We start from the raw sequence: 21,670 nt of genomic DNA, 5'->3' as shown, positions 1-21,670 counted from the left end.
TGATGCTATTAGGAAAGTAGTTACCGAAGGTAATGGAGTTATTTTGCTTAAGCCCCTAATTTAACATCAGAAAGTGACTGAGATACTAAGATGAATTAAGATCAAGTGACAATTTTATTGGGCTCTTTCACTTCGCCTACCAGAGGATATTCACAAATCATATGTAAGATTCCCAAAAAAACTCACCAGCAAGAAGCCCATGAGACTCCATGAGGGCAGGGACATGTGGATTTGGTTCATCACCATATACTTGATAACTAGCAGAACTGGCTCTCACAAATCAATAGGATATTGTTTGTTTGTTTATGAATAAATATCACACATACACACACTTGGAATAAGGAGTAATTTCATGTACATTCTCAATTCTACAGTAATGGACTGAATTTTTTCTTAAAGATTGGCACCTGAGCTAACATCTGTTGCCAATCTTTCTTTTATTTTCTTCTCTTATAAGCACCCCCAGTACATAGTTGTATATTCTAGTTGTAGGTCCTTCTAGTTCTGCTAAGTTGCACGGCGCCTCCGCGTGGCTTGATGAGTGGCGTTAGGTCTGCACTCAGCATCTGAACTGGTGAAACCCTGGGCTGCCGAAGTGGAGTGTGTGCACTTAACCACTCGGCCATGGGGCCGGCCCCTGGATTGAAATTTTGATGATGACCTGACGACTCCTAAAAGTAGGTTTCAAGAATAAAGAAAGAAAATTACTCCATGTGAAAATTTTTAGTCAATATTTTATTTGGTCAAGGGCCTTTGCAGAAGCGCGTTAATTAATAAAGCAGTTATCTGAAAAGAATAGGCTTTTTTCCCACTTAAATGGAGGGAATTTGAGGTCTTGGTGGGAAAGATGCTAAATGAAATTTCATCCTAAGTGAGAACTAAGCTAGGGTTGTCCATTCTGTATCAGGAGGAATTTAGTTAATGTGATAACAATGAATTACTGATTCTGAAAACCAGCATCTTCAGTTCTTCTTTTAAGTTCATAATTTATCAAGAGAAATAAATGAAGCTTACAAAGGAATGAAATTGCCATGAATGTGAATTACTTATGCATCTTCTACGGGAGAAGCATCAGAGTCAAAAATAAGCAGACACAAGACACAAAGTTGGAAAAAACAAATTGATAACAAGGTCAACCATTTTAACTATTCTATTCAAAACCTTTTGATTTCTTAAGAACTGAAATAGGTATTTTAACAAAGGATGTGGTTTAGTGGGAAAGTTCCTCTTCTTTTTCTTCTTCTGGTTTTTGTGTGTTGCCCTGCTCCCCAGCTTGTAGGACAAGCCATGTGAACATTTGCTTAAGCGACATCTGAAGGTACATAGAAGACCTCTATTTCTTTCAGATTGAAATTGGTTTTATCATTGTCCTATTTAAAATAACACAGTTTCACTACTTTTAGAGTGTCTTTTGTTAAAAATTAAGAGTGATGAGTATTTCCTTCTTAAATGTTGTTTTGAAAACTGCTCAATTAGATTTTCCTAAAAGTTTTTTCCTGTGGAGAATTGATCCTTGGCTTTAAGATAAGGATACAGTAAATAGAAGTTTGAAGTTTAATCTCATTCATGATATTATCGGACGGTTAGGTAGTCACTGCTTCGTTCTGGCAGTTTAAAACTGTATGTTACTGGACTACTATTTTATACAGAGTCCTAAATTTTTTATATGAATAAGAGAAACTACCCTTTCTAAAATAATCAAAATATAGCTAAGTAATATAAGCACGAAAAGGCAGATTTCTCTGAAAACTTTATGACCCATACTAGTCATAGAACATATATTATTTAATCAGAATTATAAAGGTCTATACCACATATGTAAAAGAAAGAAACAGGTTTATATTTTCATCTATCTCAAAAATAGTATGTTTTCCAAACGTACACATTGCTTGTGTTTTACAGATGGGGAAATCTGGATTCACAGATAGACGAGCATTTCTGATTTCCATTTCTTTTTGATTTCTGATTTTTACAGGCCGCTTGTAAATGTAATTTTCATTCTTTAACATCCGTTCACTCCACAGTTAATACTTCTCTAGCACCACAGAAGACTTGAAATTAAACCACACGTCTTTCTCTGATGTGTTAAAGTGTTGGCATTAAGGATTAAAGGGCTTTATTCTCAGTATCTAGATTACTCATTGGTGCTAAGTTAGTGACATGGGGATATATTAACTCTTGGGAGCTGACAGGACACTATTTAGTAAATTGCATCGGGGCTGAGCTGCAATGATCTTAAATGCGAATTATACTTAGGTTCAAATTTATTTACAGTGAGTAATTTATTCACGGAGACAGATTTTTCATATGATTGCCTTTAGAGTTACAGTATTTGCACTGTTAACAATACATATAGATTTTTATATTCTAGAAAGTACCTTAAATTTGGCTGCAAAGATAATAAGGCCTCAAATATTTATAATGATTCTGATTTACAGAGTACTAGAGAGCAACTTGTAAGGCCAATGAAAATTATTCTTTTATCTTCATTGGTAGAGCAATTCCCACCTCGGTGTGAAGAGCAGAACCCCAAACCTGCCTCCTAGTAAAACTGATAAAATCTTAAAGGTTTTTCAAATATTCTATATAGCATGATACATGAAAACTGTAATTTATTATAATCTTTCCTTAGATTAGTTTAGGTTTGGGCAACATGGTAGCGTTTGCATCTTCTGGTGTGTGTTTTGTTTCTACCAAATTTCTCCCTAAATTTGGTAGAAATATTTCTTTTGAGTAAATAACCTAGATGATATTAATGAATAATTACTGTAAACCTTTGCTAATAGCCTGTCCTCATCAGATGCCTTTTAGAACAAAATAATTCTAGAAATCCTTTCTACATGCTGCTCTCAGCTGCTTATATCTGGACTTTTAAATATTCACCCACCAGCCTGGTTCAGAACATTGTTCTGCTGTTTGCAGGATGAGGAGACGAGTCCCACATTGCCTTTTGCGGACTGATATTTCAGACCACAGCCTTGACATCTGGCCTGTCTTTGAATGGCTTGAGATACAGCTCTTAAGAATAATCTTTATCATTCAGAATAACTCTGGACATTCTGACTTTTAGCACTAACCTCCACAGAAAGAGTTTACTTACGTGGAAATAGGGTTATATAATCTAAATTAACATCATTCCAAAGACACTCCCCTAGGCATTTCTATTATTCCCAGAGAAGAGGCCTTAGAAGCCCTTCCCTTCTTTTGCTCTTCAGTTTCTGGAAGCCAATTTTGATGAGTTTTGTATCTGCCATCTGACAGTACTGTTCTCAAACTCAACTTAATATTTTTTCTCATAAGTTTATAAGTTAGAGTTACACAAAAAGAAAATGAAATTAGTTCTTAGCACTGAACTAAAGACATTCTATTAATGGCACTGTGTTGTTTCTAACTCTTAAGTAGAAAATCTTAAAATATCAGCTATTTCTTTACCATTCACACCTCTTTAGTCACTAAATCATAGTTTTTTTCTATAGTGTTTCTGATATGAATTCCTTCCTCCCATTCTCACTGCCATCAGCCCACACCAGCACGCCAGTAATCTACTATTACTATACTATATAATTCTGATTGCTTCTTAGCTGGTACCCTTACCTCCAACACCAACCTGCTTCAATTAATCTTCTATGATGCTGAGTGAGTCTGATAATCCTAAAATTCTATTTCTATCAAGTAACCTCCACTGCTTTCAAAACTCCACAATGGCTTCTTATTCTCTATCACATGAACTCTACATGCCTTCGCACACTCTTAAAAGCTCTCAGTAATTCAGCCTAGCCTCGGTTATCTGATGTCATCCCACAGGAACCTCTGCTCCTGCAGGCTGACCTCTGTACCGTATCCCCACATATATTATTATATTCACTCTTTCACCTCTGCTTCATTTATGTGTTTCTCTCCTCTTCTACCCTCTCTTCTTTCCTCTCCGCTTATTAGTATCCCACTATTCTCCAGGGCCAAGTTCAATTTCCTTGAGGCCTTCCTTTCTCCTGTATTACCTGCTCTGAACAATTAACAGGTTATTCAGTAGCTTTCTATTCTACAAGATAATAAAAACCAGGCAAAATATATATTAATCTATGCCTAGCATTATATGCAAATACAAGATGCCCGATACTCTTTAACTCAACAATTCCCCTTCCAGGAATTTGCGCCCTCTTTAAACATTTAGCTACAAGTATGTCCACGGCAGGGGTATTTGGAAACAACTAAATGCCAACGCTCTAAACTTCTTGTGGGCAAGAGCCATACAGCATAGTTTGTATTTACACCACTATGTTTAATGGCGTGCTAAGTATATGACACATATCTTTGTGTGAGTTATCTTTCTCTATATCTCGTAATAATAGTAAGAGAGCTAAAAATAAAATCCAAATTTTCTGCTTTTCCCCCCTACTCTGATCCATATTTCTCATTAAAACCCTTTATTTTTCCAAGAAGAGAGAAAATATTTTTAATTCCATATAGCACGTAGTCAGACTAACAAGAAACTTTTTGGGTTACTGCTTACAGTGAAACGGCTGGGACAAAAGGTATTGCCGGCTGTAAAGGAACAAGTTGAAAGAGTTCATCTTACTCATAATTACTACCTTTTTGCCAAAAGTTTCCATAGGCAGTGTGCTTCTAATGCTATGTACATACACTCAAAGTCTTAAGTCATTCATATTAACCTGCCAAAAGTGCTGGTTCACTATTGTGACATGCTTACTGAGAGCAGCGATGACTTACCATCCTCAAAGCTAGCTACTGACTCCTCCTAAACCTTCTCGCTCCATCCGAACGACTGCAGGGCAGCTCCTCGATGGGACGCACGCTCTGCTTGCTCAGCTTCATATCACTCTGCTCTATTATGTGCCAGTGTCTTTGAAGGCCATAAAAAAGCCGTACTAACAATGTATAGAAATTCTGAATAGTAAGTTTCTCAGTTCTTGTACCATACAAAGTATATCCAAGTTAAATTCTAGCTATCACTATATGACCTTATATATACAGCTTTTACAGTTTAGGTCATTCTTATCATAAGAACTATTGATGATAATATATTTTATAATGAAAGGGCAAGATGAGATATTATCTATCCACTATATGAAACCCAGCATTCTATCTCTCTCTTTTCCATAGACCTGAAGACATTTAAAATCTGCAATTCTTCACTGGTCTCTCTAGAAAAAGCCTAATTGTTTTTCTAATTAATAAAAACCTTTCCCAACAATTCTAAATACTTTTTAACTCAACAATTACACTTCCAGGAATTTGAGTCCCCTGCAATAATGCAAATATGTGCAAATATTTACCTGCAAGTATGTTCATTGCAGCAGAATTATAAAATAACTCAACAGTAACAATAAAGAATTAGGTAAATGAATTATGGTACAACCATACAATAGATTTAAAGCCATTTAAATTATTTAATAAAAGATTCTGTATAAGGACATAGGAAGTTATTCATAATATATAAGTGAATCAGGTTATAAAATTGTATGTACTTTATGAAAACACAGTAAAAATGCAAAGTGGCTTAGTGATCTTTTAAAAGTTTTCTAAAATTAATGTATATCACTTTTGTAATTTGCAAAAATATATGCTGTCGTTAAAAAGTAATTTAAAAATGTCTGGCCTATCTAAACAATATTATTTAATATATCTCTTGATAAAGATAAACACACGGACGTAACTACTAGAATCACCACAGGGCATTAAAAGAGAAAAATGCAACCTCTTTCTTTCTCTCCCATTCTCACTTATTTTTTGCTGAACTTTCCACAGGTTTGGGGATCCCACGAGGCTGACAGCTTAAAAGTTACATGTGGCTATAAAGTATTTATATTCAGTGTGTATATTATGTGGGTTTTATAATTTTACTTTTTTTTTTTTAAAGATTGGCACCTAGGCTAACAACTGTTGCCAATCTTTTTATTTTATTTATTTATTTATTTCAGGGATTGGCACCTGGGCTAACAACTGTTGCCAATCTCTTTTTTTTTTTCTCTGCTTTATCTCCCCAACCCCCCCCCACCCCCCCGCCCCGTACACAGTTGTATATCTTAGTTGCAGGTCCTTCTAGTTGTGGGATGTGGGATGCTGCCTCAACGTGGCCTGACGAGTGGTGCCATGTCCGTGCCCAGGATCCGAACCCTGGGCTGCCAATTATATAATTTTACTTCTTAATAGCTAGAAATTTCCCAGAAAAATAAATTAAGGGGACATATGGTTCACTATTTACTTCATTGTTTTTTAACATCATAAATCAAGGCCGTACAATTTTGCTAATTAAGTATTTACAATTTTATAAAAACCATTTGAATTGAAAGAGAGACTTCCTTACAGAGCCAAGGTGATCCCAGGTACCGCATTTTCCTTTCATCTCCACACCCAGATGCAGCCAATCCAGCAGCAAGAGTTCAAACCTCTCACTGTGTTTTCATCCTGTTTGTTCTATCTTTGCAGGATATTTGCTTTGGAAGAGAAGATTTATGGCTGAAGAACTATGACTAAATAGCTTATTTGCTAAGATAAACCAAACTGAATTAGCATTAAGGTATTAAAAACTATTACCTACTGGACTACTAATTAATAAAAACAACCTTTTGTTTAAAAGAAAAAAAGTACACAAAGATCAAGTTTATAAACACTTCTACTGCTTTTTCTAGGCACATAATCACAAACTAGAATAATAATAAAAAACCTCAAGCAATTCAAGAGAAGGCAAGTTGCCTTAGTTATCACAAAACACCACAATTTAACATATAAACCTGACACTGTAGAAGAAAAAAAACTTCTCTGTCAAAAAAAAAAAAAAAAAAAAACATAAGCAAAATTTTAAACAGGGAAAAACGTTCACAGTAAATATAATAAAAAGCTAATTTATTCACTACTTAAAGAGTTCTTACAAATCAGTGAAAATGGATTACCAGTTCAATACAAAAATGGGAAAAGGTCATGAACAGGTAGCTCACATAAAATGAAAATTATATTGCAAATAAAAATATAAAAAATTGCTTAACTTTATTTCTATTAAAGTAAGGCATATTAAAGTGAGATAGAATTTTTCATCTTTCAGATTGGAAGGTTAAAAACTTTGATAATACTAAATAGTGGTGAAGCTTGGGAAAACAAGCATCCTCACAGATTTTAGTTGTTGATATAAATTTTTATTTATTTCTTCTTCTGTTTTTTCTGAGTAAGATTTGTCCCGAGCTAACATCCGTTGCCAATCCTCCTCTTTTTTTGTTTGAGAAAGATCAGCTTTGAGCTAACATCTGTGCCGATCTTCCTCTATTTTGTATGTGGGTTGCCACCACAGCATGGCTGATGAGTGGTGTGGGTCCACACCCAGGATCTGAATCTGCGAACCCGGGCCACCGAAGTGGAGCATGCCAATCTAACCACTACACCATGGGGCTGGCCCCATTATAAAGAACAATTTGGAAATACTTAGAATTCAAAAGGCACACATTTGCTGAACCTTAAATTTTGTGTTTCTAAGCTTGCGTCCTATAGACCTATTAAAAGAACTAGACAAAAATGTCTTTAAGGAAGGCTGCTTACTTGTAGCATTGTTTGTAAGAGCAAATAAAAAAAAAACCCAGAAAAGCAAATCCAAATTCTTTTTTCACAGAACATGCACTCTTGTCTACAAAAGATATATGTATAAAGCAATTTTTCAAGATTCAAATGATAATTTTACAATGTTTTGTATTGGCTAGAAATTAACAATCAGCTAATTTTTTTAGCACTATCAAGAAACACTCATTTGCTTTACCCTTCGTGGGGACATCAGTATAAATTCTTATTCATGAGTAGGCAAAATGCTTCGCTTGAAACAGGAATCATATTCACAGAACTGCGAGGGAAGAGGTTTTAAGAAGAAGGCCAAAACAGCTCACATTTGGGCTCCGATGAGAACTTGATGCTCTAAAGTAATTTTAATTGTTTCTATAGTTTGTCCTCTCCGTTAGTGGCCCATCCCTCAACAGCTAGCTGAAGCCTGTAATAAAGGGGCATCTTATCCAGAGAAAACCACAAATCCCTCTTTAAAAAAATCTTTAATGTGTGGCTTTGACTTTTTCTTTTTACTTAACCCAACTAATAGGTGGTTATGCATCTCACTAAACGTAAAACTTAACTGACTTATGAGATTCCAGAAAAAAACTTTAACAACAATGGAATAAAGTTTGGGGAAAAATGATGAAAGATAAAAAGCTCCCACTTGTGACAAATACCTCATAATAAATTCAGCCTAGGCCATTAAGTTACCACATCACCTGGTATTATAAAGCAGCATATACACAGCTACTCTGACCACAGGCTTGACAGAAATATTAGCTTGGAGAGGCTAAGATTTAACAAAGTTATGAGAAATTCTATTTAAAAATATTCATCACTCTTTTGTGATTCTTCTGTCCCTAAAACGTAAACAACTTTCGATATGTCATAATCTTTCAGAGATACTATGGTAAAGAAGCCATTAGGAACATTCTCTACTATTTTCCCACTGATCCTGTCCATCAATGAGGGATAGTCAACACACCATCACAGAGGAAAGAGTGAGATCTTTCCCCTAAGTCTCAACAACGGATACAATAGGCACAAAAATAATGTCAAGTCTTCATTGGGTATCCCTCTGTTAATTTATCAGGTCCAATTACCTTCTTATGGCAAAGGAGGCTATTTTCATAAGCCTCTAACGTACAGCTTCAAAATTTAGAAAGCTCTGAAAAACCAAAAGTATTTTTATAAGTTTGCTGCAAACTCATCTAGCAGCAAAACCTGATCTAGGGTGATCAGATTTTCATATATTTGTGCTTCTCTAGAGTAAATGAAGTTGTTATGTAATAAAGAGAATACACATCGTATTACCTTTACAAAATTTGAAAAATTCTAAATTCTGAAACACATATAGCCCAAGGGCTTTAAATAGAGGATATGGATCTGATTAGGTTCTGTGCTATTTCCTTAACAGGCGAATATTGTACATATGCTATAGAGTATTCAACATTTTAAAATCTTACGGGGGGCTTGAATCTGCAACTTTAGATCATTTTTCTCCAGCATACCCTAACAGGCAATCAAAACTCTGAGCAACATAACCCACAGAGTTAATGGAACACACATGCTTTTCACAACTATGAAACCTCCGTTGACTGACCCAAGTCTGCGAGAGGCACCCTTCCTGAGAGCTCCCACAGTAGCACACACTTCTCCTATTATGGCTGCTGTTTACTTGTCAATACCCCTTGTTGATTGTAAGTTCAGCGACGGCAGGTGCTGCTGTCTTTAATTTTATCTACCAGTGATTCCCAGTGGCTAATTCAATGCTTGGTGAATAGGACATACTTGATTAAAATAATCATTGAATTGGAGAGCAGAAGAAACAAGTTTCAGCGAATTTTCTAAGTACCTTAAAATAATTCAAGGTACTTAGATATGGGCAGGCACTACTCTCATTCGACTTTCATCTTTTCATTATTTAAAGCTCTTTTTAGTTTTATTTTACCAAAATATTTTAACAGCTGTCCATTCACTGACATTTCTCTTGTGGCAATAATCACGTTTATTATTATTTCAACATATGTTTTTTAATGTTTCAGATTAATTATTACAATTCTTTGTCCTTTTAAAATAAGATTCAGTGTTTAAATACTTAGATTTGATAACATATTTTTTCTTAATTTTCATTGCTACTGAATGTTTTTTAAAAAATTATGCTTATCATCATTAACAGTATCAATACAAACAACCAGCAGAATTGAAGTACCAATAAAATTGTTATACTTTAGCATAATTCAAGTAATATTGATTACCTTTCTAATTCACCACAGCCGAGCACTTTTCTCTCTCGTTATTTTATTTTTCTCATTTTTACTAGTAGGGCTGGCTTAAATCTTGACTCAGATTCTCTGTATTCATCTTGATTTGAAAGAGGTAAAAACAGAAGCCCTCCTTCCTTGTTTCTTAAACTAGCTAGTGGCACTTTGATTTTTAAAATTCAAATTTCTAAGTAGGAAGCTGGCCAAACTGAGAGCAACACAGCCAGAGCCTGCTAACTGCCCTGTCCACGATCTATTAGTTTCTGAATATGCATGATTCTTGCTACTTAATTTTGGCTCAGGCTTTGATTTCTTTAGAAGTTTTGACCCTGTCATGACCTTTGGTTTCTTTAGACAGGATCTTGTAGATTTTCAGAGGATTGTGATGGTATCCTAAAGGTCAGATTGTGGTGGTGCATTTTCCCACAAGTGTCACTGCTCATGAAGCAATATGATTAACTGAAGGTCTTACAGACCACCAATTTTCAGCTACCTAAGGCCCAATAAAAGTAACAACTTTTAAAAAACTTTGTGAGAGGCAGTTTCTGACATGGCTCCCAGTGATTCCTGCCTCCTGGTACTCAGACCATTGTGTAGTCCACCCTCCAGTGGTGTGGACTGGACCTAGTGACTTGCTTCTAATGAAGAGAATATGGCAAAAGTGATGGGACGTCACCTCTGTGATTAGGTGACAAAAGACTGTGACTTCCATTCTGCTAACTTACTTTCTTGCCCTCTTGCTTGTTCATTCCAATGAAGTTACCTGCCATGTTGTGAGATGCTGTATGGAGAGGCCCACAAAGCAAAGAACCAAAGAAGGCCATGAGGCCTTGAGTGTGAGAGGAACTGAGGCCTTAGTCCAACAGCTCGGTAGAACTGAATCCTGACAACCATCATGGAGTCATCTGGAAAGTACCTTCTTAGTCAGATCTTGAGAGAGACCCAGAACCAGAGGTCCCAGCTAAGGTGCACTGAGATTTCCTGACCGCAGAAACTGTGAAATTATTATTATTGTTTTAAGTCACTAAATTTGGGGGTAATTTGTTACACAGCAATAGATAACTAAACTAATATAAACCTCAGAAGCAAACATTTTTTTGTCTTGGAATAAAATATAACATAAAATTATGGTTTCAAATTATAGACTTGTCAAGTTAATATGCATCCATTATATCTTTTAATATGATACAAGTTCATTACTAGCAGGAAATAGATATAGCACAGAAGAGTTCTGGCACAAAATATTGACACATATGTGTGAACGACTGAGTTTTAAAACCTAAACTGATTGTTGGCAAGATGGTTCAATGAAAACTTTTAGGAAAAATGATCTAATCTATCAGAAGGAAAAATATACTAACTAAATAGTGTTCTTAGGTCATGCCTGGTACTGTAGTCATCAAACACTTCATAGGATGTTATCTGGCCTCCTCATATAGCCTAACGGTAAGGTTATTATGCAAGAGAACCGTAGGTTATCTTCTTTTCATTAGAATTTTTTTACAATAAGTATAAGTAATACAAATCCCATATATTTCCTTAAAAGGATCTATGAACAATTTGAAGGATTACCTACTATAAGTGTAAGTCCTTCTTTGAGAAACTAAGATATTAATAAGGATATCTACTTGGATGTCTTGTATAGTACTCAAATTAAACTTGTTAAAAATGTCTTTCCATTTCAGCTCTGTTCTTCTTCTAGTCTTCCCAATCTCAATAAATGGTATTTCCATCTATCAGGTTGCTCAAGACAAAAATTTGGGAGTTCTCCTTGATAGCCCTTATCCCACCCAGGAAGTCTGCTGCCTGGATGCCACGTAGATCTCAAGTCCCACTATTCTTCTCCATCTCCAAAGACTCTCCCCTGGTCCACGTCACAATTTCTCACCAGTGCTCCTCCTTCCTGAAGAGTCTCTTCACTTCTAGTTTTGTCTCATTCCAGTTTATCCTCCACACAGCAGTCAGAGTTAATCTTTTGAAAATGCAAATCAGAACATGTCCCCTGATTAAAATCTATCAACGACTTCCGCAGCTTGTAAGATAAAGTTAAAAAATGGAAACTAACAAACAAAAACCTTAACAAGGCTTCCAAGGTTCTTCAAGATCTGACTCTGTGTACTACTCCACCCTCCTTTTTTGTTCCAAGCTGTCCTCTGGCCGCAGGATCTTCCTTCAGTTTCTCCAGTGTGCCAAGTTCTCTGCTTTGGCTTTCCCATGGGAGGTTTTTTCCCCTGGCTGATTCCTATTTATATTTCTGGTCCCAGACTCTTCCCTTAATGCAAATCTAAATTAGATCTCCCTGTTATTTTCTCTTATAGCTCGTAGGAATTTTTTCTCACTGCATCAAACACAATTTGTGTGAATATTTGATACTTGTCTCTCCTGAAAGAACGTTTGCTTCATGAGGTCAAGGCACAGTTTGATGTTCCCCAGTGCCTGACATAGTGCCTGAATAAAGACATGAATAAAATCGTTTAAGATCCTGCTTGTTGTAATTACAGTTGGGAAAATATTTAAATCATGGCTTTTCATCCACTGGGAATTATCTCTTTCATCTTTTTTATTTAGAATGAAACATATTTGCTTCTGAGATCTGAAAAAAAGTCTCATATTTATATTTGGCATGGCTATTATAACTCATCTATGTACTTCCTCAACCAACCCAACTGTAATGATTTATACTTAGTTTTTCACTTTACAACAACTAATTAGGACATCTACATCAACCAATTATAAATACAACCAACCACTTTCCACCATTCAAAAAGGTTATTTCTGAAAACGATAAAATCTATCAGGAAAACAGTTTTCACAGCTATGTTTTATCATGGAAGTACAGTCTCATTAAAGAATTAGGCAGCCAGACAGGTTAGCTATTTAAGACTTGGTCAAATGGTTTTTTTTTTTTGAGGAAGATTAGCCCTCAGCTAACTGCTGCCAATCCTCCTCTTTTTGCTGAGGAAGACTGGCCCTGAGCTAACATCGTGCCCATCTTCTTCTTCTTTATATGTGGGACGCCTACCACAGCATGGCGTGCCAAGCGGTGCCATGTCTGCACCCGGGATCTGAACCGGCGAACCCTGGGGCTGCCGGGCTGGCCCCAGACTTGGTCAAATCTTAATAAGTAACAAAACTTTACATAAAGCAAGAATCATTTTAAAATGAGCAAGATGCCATGATCGTTAAAGTGAATTCTTTGATGCATTCAGCTTATTCCCTCCTAAACACATTTCCTTAATCAATGTAGAGTTTATTGTGTTTAAATTGTTAATAAATGTTATTTAAAAGTTTTTAATTCATCTTTGCTATCTATTATGATATAGAAAATGTATGAAACCGATATAAAATTCAATTACTAAGGATAAAGATTTTATTTATAGGCCCCAGTTTTATACCCCAAAAAATAATATGATTTATATCTATTAATTTGCTCAAAGATATCACTAATGTGTAACTCTTCAGAATAATTACTTAAAATGTATTCCTAAGATATAAACATTTTTACTGTTTTACTATTCACTGGATTTATTATTCAAAAATTATGAGCAATATTACAACCAATTTATACTACACAATAAATGATGTATTAAACGAAAATCAAATGTTTTCAGAATCAATATAATCATAACATACTTTTTTTGGACTCGTGTATTCACTTACAGTTTGCTTGTAACTGCTTCACAAAGATGGGAGTTTGTACATTACAAAAACATTTTATTGATTTACTTCTTACAGATTATAGCCAGCTATTCAGTAAACTGGTAAAGCTAGCTCTGGGGCTGGTATCACATAACAGCAAGTCGTAGAATACTTCAGAGCAAAATCGGAGTGTTAGCACAGGAAAGATAAATGGTATCAACTGGACTAGCACAGACTAATACTTAGTAAGGCCACCAACACAAACAAATCGAGTCTTCAAGAGGTACACTTTGCTCAGGATGAGAAAAATATTTATTTCGTATTTTAAAGCATACAGTCAGTTATTCTATAATAAACTATCAAATTTCCATTTTTTTGGAAAAATGTTCTCTTATTTGAAGATTTGTAAAGAAACCATTAATATTTATTTAATATGCTGCAACACATACTTTTTCCAGCAAATGATTCTTTTCTTTCAATTACTTATATCCTAATTTAACCAATTCAGGCAATTTATTTGACTTTAATATGTATTTATGGGGGGAGGTTGCTAATAAACAATGAAAGCAGTTTAAAGTGTTTTCGAGGAAATAAATGCTTCCTTAAACAATATAAAAACGTGTTAAAATTGACAAAAGGAGTAAAAAGGGTGCACAAAACTATATAATGAAATTCTCTAAAGTATCTTTTTTTCATTTTGTCTTTTAGAAATTCACAGGAAATTATGTAACCAAAGGTGGTAATGTCTGTTCTGAGTTCTACTTTTGAAGCCGAAGCATAAAAGTATTACTAAATATTTTTGCCTTTAACTTATTTATTTAGCCTTTTAAAGTGGGCTAGTTTGAGAACTTCCGAATGCATATGAATGAGCTACGGGAGGTTAACTGAAGACCAGAACCTCATGTTCAAGACTCAGTCCCTTAGCTGATTTATCATTCAGCTGAACATAGCTGCTCAACACGTTTTTTAGCATAATTATTTTTCTTTCTCAGTTGTAAACTGTTTAATTTCCACCCCTAATGGACCAGTGAATACTTAGAGGAAGCAGAAAGAACACTGATGTTGAAATATAAATTAATGACAGGCATGAAAATAAATCTGTAAATTTACCTCGATTCTCTTCCCCAGATCTCTAAATTGCATTCATTTGATCAAACTACTCACATCGCCTATTTAGTAGCTGTTACTTAAAAAACAAAGTTCAAGAGAGAAAATTTTGGAATAACAGTAATGTTTAATTTAGCTTCACATATATTGAAGTAGGGACCAAAAACCTAATGTGCTACTGGTGGAAATATTCCAGCAAATGGAGGTTTGCTGCATAATAATAAACCTCTATTGTTTCATTTTAAAAGTAAAATGTTAAGCATTCCAAATATCAGCTCACGGGCAGTTATTTAAGGTCATTTGCAGGTTACTAAATTTTAACCTACTTTCTTCTATGTATTTGGTCCCTAAACCACACTTAAAATACCATTATAAAACAATAAATTATGCTTTTTTATTATATAGCTGAAGTAAGTCAAACACCATGTGATGTTACATATTGTTAACATTAAAGGTTGTATTAAAATACAGTTTATAAAACAATCAATGCAAATTAACTTCTTTATCTTATACGAGTGCAAAAAGGATGCTTCAAACTCTCCCTAGAGAGTCTGTTTTACTATTAAAGGGATTCAACAGTCAAGAAAGATTGGGAAATGTTGTTGTAACATTGCTGAGGTTTTTGATCATTTTAAACCCAGAAAAGTTTCAATTAATGATAGAGGAAGTGAGTCACTGATTTTTATATTGCCAAGCGAAATGCAGCAAGCTAGAATAACTGGTTAGTTTTATTAAGGTATCTTATTAAGATGGCTTATTAAGCTACTCACTATTGTTTTCACAGGGCTTTAGGCTGAGACTAAACTTTAAAATGTAGGATTCTTTCCTTCCTAACTTTCATAAAAGTCATATATAATTAGCACTGAATGAAATTTTCTAATGTCAACATTTCAAATTTTGATTAACAGGGAATACAAATCAACCTTATTCAAGTTTAATTCAAAAGACTGACAACATCCTTTGGGAGACTAGTAGAGATAATATATCAATGCACCTTCAAACTTCAGACTAAGCCAGGGGCCTACAAAGTGAAAGTAATATTCAACTTATTATGCTGGCATTGTCACAGTAATTTTCTCTATCTGGTTTATCTCATTCATAAAAACCACACGTTCTCAAATGGAAATCAACATTTAGGGTCTAGAATGCAATCGGAACCATGATGGTTGATCTACACAGATGACTGAAATGAAGACAAAGCAACAGTTTATCAAAAAAGTGGTACAGGTAATGACCATGAAGAAAGACACAGACATTCAGGCAGTGGTAGACTTTCTGGACGAGATAATCAAAAACCTGGATGAGTCCCACAGGGCGGGAAGAGCCACAGGTGCGCAGCTCCATCACACCACTGTCATGCCCCAACGCAAAACACCATTCAGAAGAAACCATACAAGTTAGGGCAACTTATCATTATTATTATTTTTTGAATGAGGATAGAGTAGGGTGTTTTTTTCCTCTAGCGGTGTCCTTTTCATCTTTTATAGAGCATTCAGGGCTAGAACTCAGGTAAGGTAAAGAGGCACAAAATTCAGGTTTAAAGTTTAAGGGGTGTAAAAAAACCTCAGTAACCAAGATAAATAATATTTTAATGCAATAGTTTAAAAAATCAAAATTAACACAAAAATTCCATGATAAACAAAATATCAAAGTTTAACTAAGGAAAGGATTAGTACCTACTCTGATATTGATAAAGTCTCTAAGGTAAAATTTCTTTACATTGTAGTGAGCTTCTTTCAAAGATGAATTTTGATAAAAGGTTGACTGCTTTAGGTCTATCTGCTTCACTTACATAAGCACAGAATATTTGAGTAAGAAAAATTTCCAAAGTAAACTTGAATAATAAATCCCTAAATATTGTTCGAAGGCACCTGACATCCTAAATCCCCATGGCTAAGCCCTCTCTGATTTTTGAGCTCTAAACTCCTTGGTATATGCTAAGTAAGTTTCCCCAAACTAGACTGATGGATTCTACTGCCAAAGTAGCTTTTTTTAACTCGTTGTATGGCTGATGGACGGTCTTTGCTTGAATTAATCACACTAGGGGTCGCAAGGTGGTGATTCTCTCATTCTATCATTCTGTTTTCATCTATTAACTGCCATTCTTCTGTACAAGAGCTTCTTCCTTTTCATCCTCCATCTTTTTTTTAGTATCTTTACAGACAATGAGATGCAAAAATTAAATATTTGATAGTCAAATATAGTTCTTTTTTTTTTCGATGCACAAATGTCCCAATTTGGTCAGTGGGAACCTTTTCAAGCTGGCTTCTGTGTCCTTTTGACATGACCTTATTAGTCTTTGAGTATCTTCTTGCTTTCGGGCACAAAAAGATAGTCTAAACTCACTCTACTTTCCCCACTCCAGACTTGGACTTTGGTACCCTTTAATGGGAAATATATTTTCCATTAAACTAAAATCTGGGTGTCAGGTGTGTCCATTGCTTCTAAGGGCTTTTCAGTGGCTAGAGCTAAGAAAAAAAAATATTTTTAAAATCATGAGTTCATACTGATATTTTCAATTCAAATGTAATACTATAGTTTCTTTTTCCTAATGCCATTTATTTTACAGTGAAAATCCTGACTCCTAACAATATTTATTTACTTATTTGCTCAGTCCAACAATATACATAAAATACTTTCAAAATGTTAATAACCATTAGTACAACTAAGTATGAATATGCTAAGCAAAGTTGAAGATTTTTTGGATTTCTTTTCGTCCTTAGAATAAATGCCGCTAAGTATGTGCAGCCCGAGTACGATGATCAGAAGATATTTGAATTAATTATTTTCTCTCTGTATCTTATCATTTTGATAAGTTAGGTATATTTATTTCTATTTGTATTCACTTTCAGGGTTTGCTTTTTATATTTTTAAATTTGATTTTAATTTCTGAATATGTGAAACATATACTTGGTTCAAAAGTCAAAACTATACAAAAAGGCATAATTGGAAAACCTGCACTCCCATCCTATGCCTGCATCTTTTTCCCATCTACCTCCAATGGCAACCAGTGCCATTAGTTTCTGGTTTATCCTTCCTGTGCTTTTTATTCTTATTTTTCACATAAAAGGTAGCATATTATTAGTACTTGATTTTTTGTTAGCAATATGTCCTGAAATCATCCACTGTCAGTTTATAGCCATCTTCCTTACTCTTTGTCTTTTAATAGTTGCATCGTATTCCACTGTGTCAATGTACTATAGTTTATTCAACTATTCTCCTACTTGGGTCATTTCCGTTTGCTGTTAAAAATACTACTGTAATTCTTGTGTTGTTTAATATTCACAGACGTATAGATTCAGGACGGATTCCTAGAAGTGATTTTCCTTAGTCAGAGTTAATACACACGTAATTTTGTCAGATATCATCAAATTCTCCTCCACAGGGCTTTTTACCATTTTGCATTCTCACCACTAGCGTACTGAGAGTGTAAAGAGTCCTCTTCACTTCCAGTTTCCACGGTCTATGTGAAGAATCTCCTTCTCAAGCTTACATGGCATTTACCTTCTGTCTCTGAGCTAAAATACTATTTTTCTCACTTACTATCTCTGGTTCAAAAAAGGTGGTTATAACTTTTTATTTAAAATGTATATTATAAGTAGAAGACATTCTTCAGTCAATGGCTTACATTTATAGAGTACATCATACTTTTCTAAGTGCTTTTATGCACATGCATCTTATTTGATCCTCACAGCCATGTTTTGAAGTAGACAGGGCAAGTATACCAGCTCCATCTTCCAGATGAGGAAACTGAGAAGAAACACAATTTGATGATTTGTACATAGCCAGTTAGTTCACTGATATTTCTACTAGATACGAAGTTGCCTCCCCTTTATCTTTCAATTGTAGTATTTTAATTTATTATATGTTAGTGTCTCTTACTAGAGAAAAGTATTAGGAATAGACACTTATGATATTTACTTCACAAATAGTAGAAACATGAAAGCTGGTAACAAGCCATTTTGAGTTCATATGTTAAGCTTATTTTGGATAACAGAGGTTAATTTGTTTGGTGTTAGCTCAAGAATTTTACATACTATAAAGTGCTAACCAAATCTAACAATAAAATTTATTCTGGAAAGAGATATCATATTTTAACTTAAAGTAAGAGATATCATATTTTAACTTAAAGTAATATTTAGTTATGTAAACCTAAGTAACAAGTTACATACAGTGAATTACCTTTTAATATATGAACAATTATTATGAATTTCTAAAATCTCAGAAAATCAAATGCAAAGTAGCAAAAATATAATTTCAAGACTGCACTGAAGTTCAAGGGCTTCCTTTGTACTAAAAAACGTATCTTTGCATTCTCTGCAAAGGTAAGAAAAAAAGTTCTATTCCAAGTGTAAAATATTTTGGCCTAAATTTTTAATTAGATTGATTCATCCTTGAGAATCACAACATATATTTATCCTATCAAGTGAGCTTCAAGAAAATATTAAAGAATGACATTAACAAACATTATAAATTAAGAGTCCTCCAACAGAAGCAATGAAATCAATGAGAGCATATATAAACCCTGATTTTGGTCTCTTTTTCATAATGTAAACTGTTTTCCATAAATCAATCTGTACGTTAAAGATGTCATTTATTTTTGAAGTTGAAAAATAACAAAAAGACTTTAGACCCACATATAAAAGGTACTCTTTTTATCCTTTTCTGAGACAGTGACCTGTATACTCATTTAAAAATGAACACCACATCTTTATGTTATTAAATCTTTGTTTTGATCTATTAGTATTCACCAAAGTGCCATTTTATAAACCTCACACTGAACAGACGAGGCCGGAGGTGGCCATCTGCAGCTTTAGCGTCTGCGTTTGAATTGATGAAAAGAGCTTTGTGTTTTCATTGCCAAGTTTGATTCTTCCAGTCATTAGGCATTCCCCTCAGATCGCATCAATGAAGCCGTACTCTCTTACGCCCATGTGTTAAATTCTCTGCTCCTCATGGTTTCCTTTGCCAGCTCTACTCAAGAATGACTATGGGGTCTTAGCCACATTCTTCTCACAGCTGTGTTAAAAAAGAGCATCAGAAAGTCTTCCTAAAACCCATATGTGTATCTGGTCAGTCCTCTGTCAGAGGGTCACCTCACATTGTGGTGCGATTATACAGGGATTCATTCTTGTTCTTGAACTGGGCTACTCTCCCATCATTCTGGGAAGGATTAGGCCCTCCGGTCAGCAGTAGAGAACTTCTTGGAAGGATGATGTGAAATACACATAGCTCAGAAGGCAGATTAGTTTAATTTAAGGAAAATGTTTCAAGATTTTAAATGTTTACATATTATTTTTACCATTATGTAGCTTGCCAAATGGCAAATGGCAACATAAAGAGGAGCAACACGCCCTGAGGATACTGTTGTACGCGGCAAAGGAAAAAGTCAGGTGGTGATGATGTTCCAACAACTATTAGTTTGAATGGCATAATTGCCAATGCAATTAAAAAATTAAAGTTAGTAAGTTAATAAGTTCCAAAATACTGTTTACTGTGCAGTTTTTGGAGTCTGATTTTTCACGTTTAGTTAATCTTTCTACAGATAACACCTAATGAAGTAATCCACAGTAGTGTTAACTATTTTTTTCTTTATATATAGGTTAAGAACTGAAGAAAAAACCTTTCTGTTGAGTTGCTCAAGAGTATATAACAATAAAAGGAAGACAGAGGATGCACTTCAGCTGCTACTATATCCTACATTGTTATAGAATCATCTTTTCTCTTTAAAAGTAAATGATCAAGAATGAAGTTTATGTCTGGACAATGTTTACGATTTCACCATCAAACAAAGTTACACTGAAATAGGCAAAGATTCTTTCATTCTATATTTATCAAGGGCCAAATGTTCACGTGGGCAAATCCCTGAGTTTGTGGGGAGAAATAATCAAACAGGGCATCTTAGAATCCAAGTGAAATTTGTATTTCTATTTGCTCTTGGATTCAATTTAGTTTTTTTCTAATTATATTTTGGGAATAAAACCTATAATTAGTAAGGAATTGTACATCAGATTTTAGATGAGTAAACTGAGGCTCTATTAAAAGAAAACCAGGGGCCGGCTCCGTGGCCAAGCGGTTAAGTTCGCGAGCTCTGCTGCGGCGGCCCAGGTTTCGGATCCTGGGTGCGGACACGGCACTGATCGTCAGGCCACGTTGAGGCAGCGTCCCACATCCTACAACTAAAAGGACCTGCAACTAAGATATACAACTGTGTACAGGGTGGGTTTGGGGAGACAAAGCAGGGGAAAAAAAAAAAAGATTGGCAACAGTTGTTAGCCCAGGTGCCAATCTTAAAAAAAAAAAAAGAAAACCAGACCCTGATTTATATAAAAATGTCAACATTTTCTATGTGAACAGATAGACACATTAGATCCAGTCTCCTGTGTGTTTAAAAATAGAAAAAGCAAAAGAGGAAGTTCTGAGTGAGTTATCAAGTATAATAAGATTGAGCAACATCCAAGCAGGAATGGCAAAAACTTCAAAAATCTAATTTCTACAATAGCTTCCTCTTCCCCTTTACTACAACAAAAGTATTCTAAAGTACGCTGGTGGTTAGTCTTAAGTTACCTCGCCAAGGAAGCTCAAATCACTTTATATGTCTCATTTTTATCAATTCTAAACTATTCTCAGATAAGATGGGTGAGTTCTCCTATCTTCATGGAGGAACCCAGGAGCTATGTAGCGTGTAAGGGGTTAAACAGTAAGAACACTTTCAACTGGAGCCAAGAACAGAACCAAGGAAAAGAAACTTACTAGACGTATGGCCACTCTAAGGAACTTACATCCATATTTATGTGTGAAAATCACATCTGAATGTCGCTGAGGTATAAGAACTCCTGTTGAATTTTTTTTAGCCTCTCAAGTTCTAGTTAAAATGTACATGATTATTGTTAAGTGGATCCTATAATTTCTCTAAAATACTAGGAATTCTATCTCTGACTTCTCCTTACTCTAACACTTGAGTTAAAGAAAAACAACAAAAATTCCTACATTTTATTTAGTCTTAAACCGAAACAGTAGGGGTCTGTGTCATATTTTACTCTTTTTCTCTCCTTTCTCCCCGTTGTGCTCATCTGGAACATGTTTTACCTGTCCTGGTAGGCAGCCCAGCTCTG

General features: G+C 34.9%; 1 protein-coding gene across 27 annotated transcripts in view; it reads right to left on the bottom strand.

Moving 5' to 3' along the window:
• MIPOL1 (mirror-image polydactyly 1) overlaps window positions 1-21,670 on the bottom strand; it is a 302,383-nt gene that overhangs the window by 12,630 nt on the left and 268,083 nt on the right. For 14 of the 27 annotated variants that reach the window (XM_070629266.1, XM_070629043.1, XM_070629054.1 and 11 more), the window contains one exon: window positions 18,184-18,305. The exons of the other annotated variants lie outside the window; for them this stretch is intronic. In XM_070629266.1, the coding sequence (XP_070485367.1) occupies window positions 18,233-18,305 (73 nt within the window). In that variant the 3' untranslated portion in view covers window positions 18,184-18,232. The remainder of the gene's footprint in view (window positions 1-18,183; window positions 18,306-21,670) is intronic. 27 annotated transcript variants of the gene reach the window in all.

The sequence above is a fragment of the Equus przewalskii genome, chromosome 1 (genome assembly GCF_037783145.1).
Source record: "Equus przewalskii isolate Varuska chromosome 1, EquPr2, whole genome shotgun sequence".
NCBI lineage: Eukaryota > Metazoa > Chordata > Mammalia > Perissodactyla > Equidae > Equus > Equus przewalskii.
This window is presented reverse-complemented; position numbering and strand designations above follow the sequence as displayed.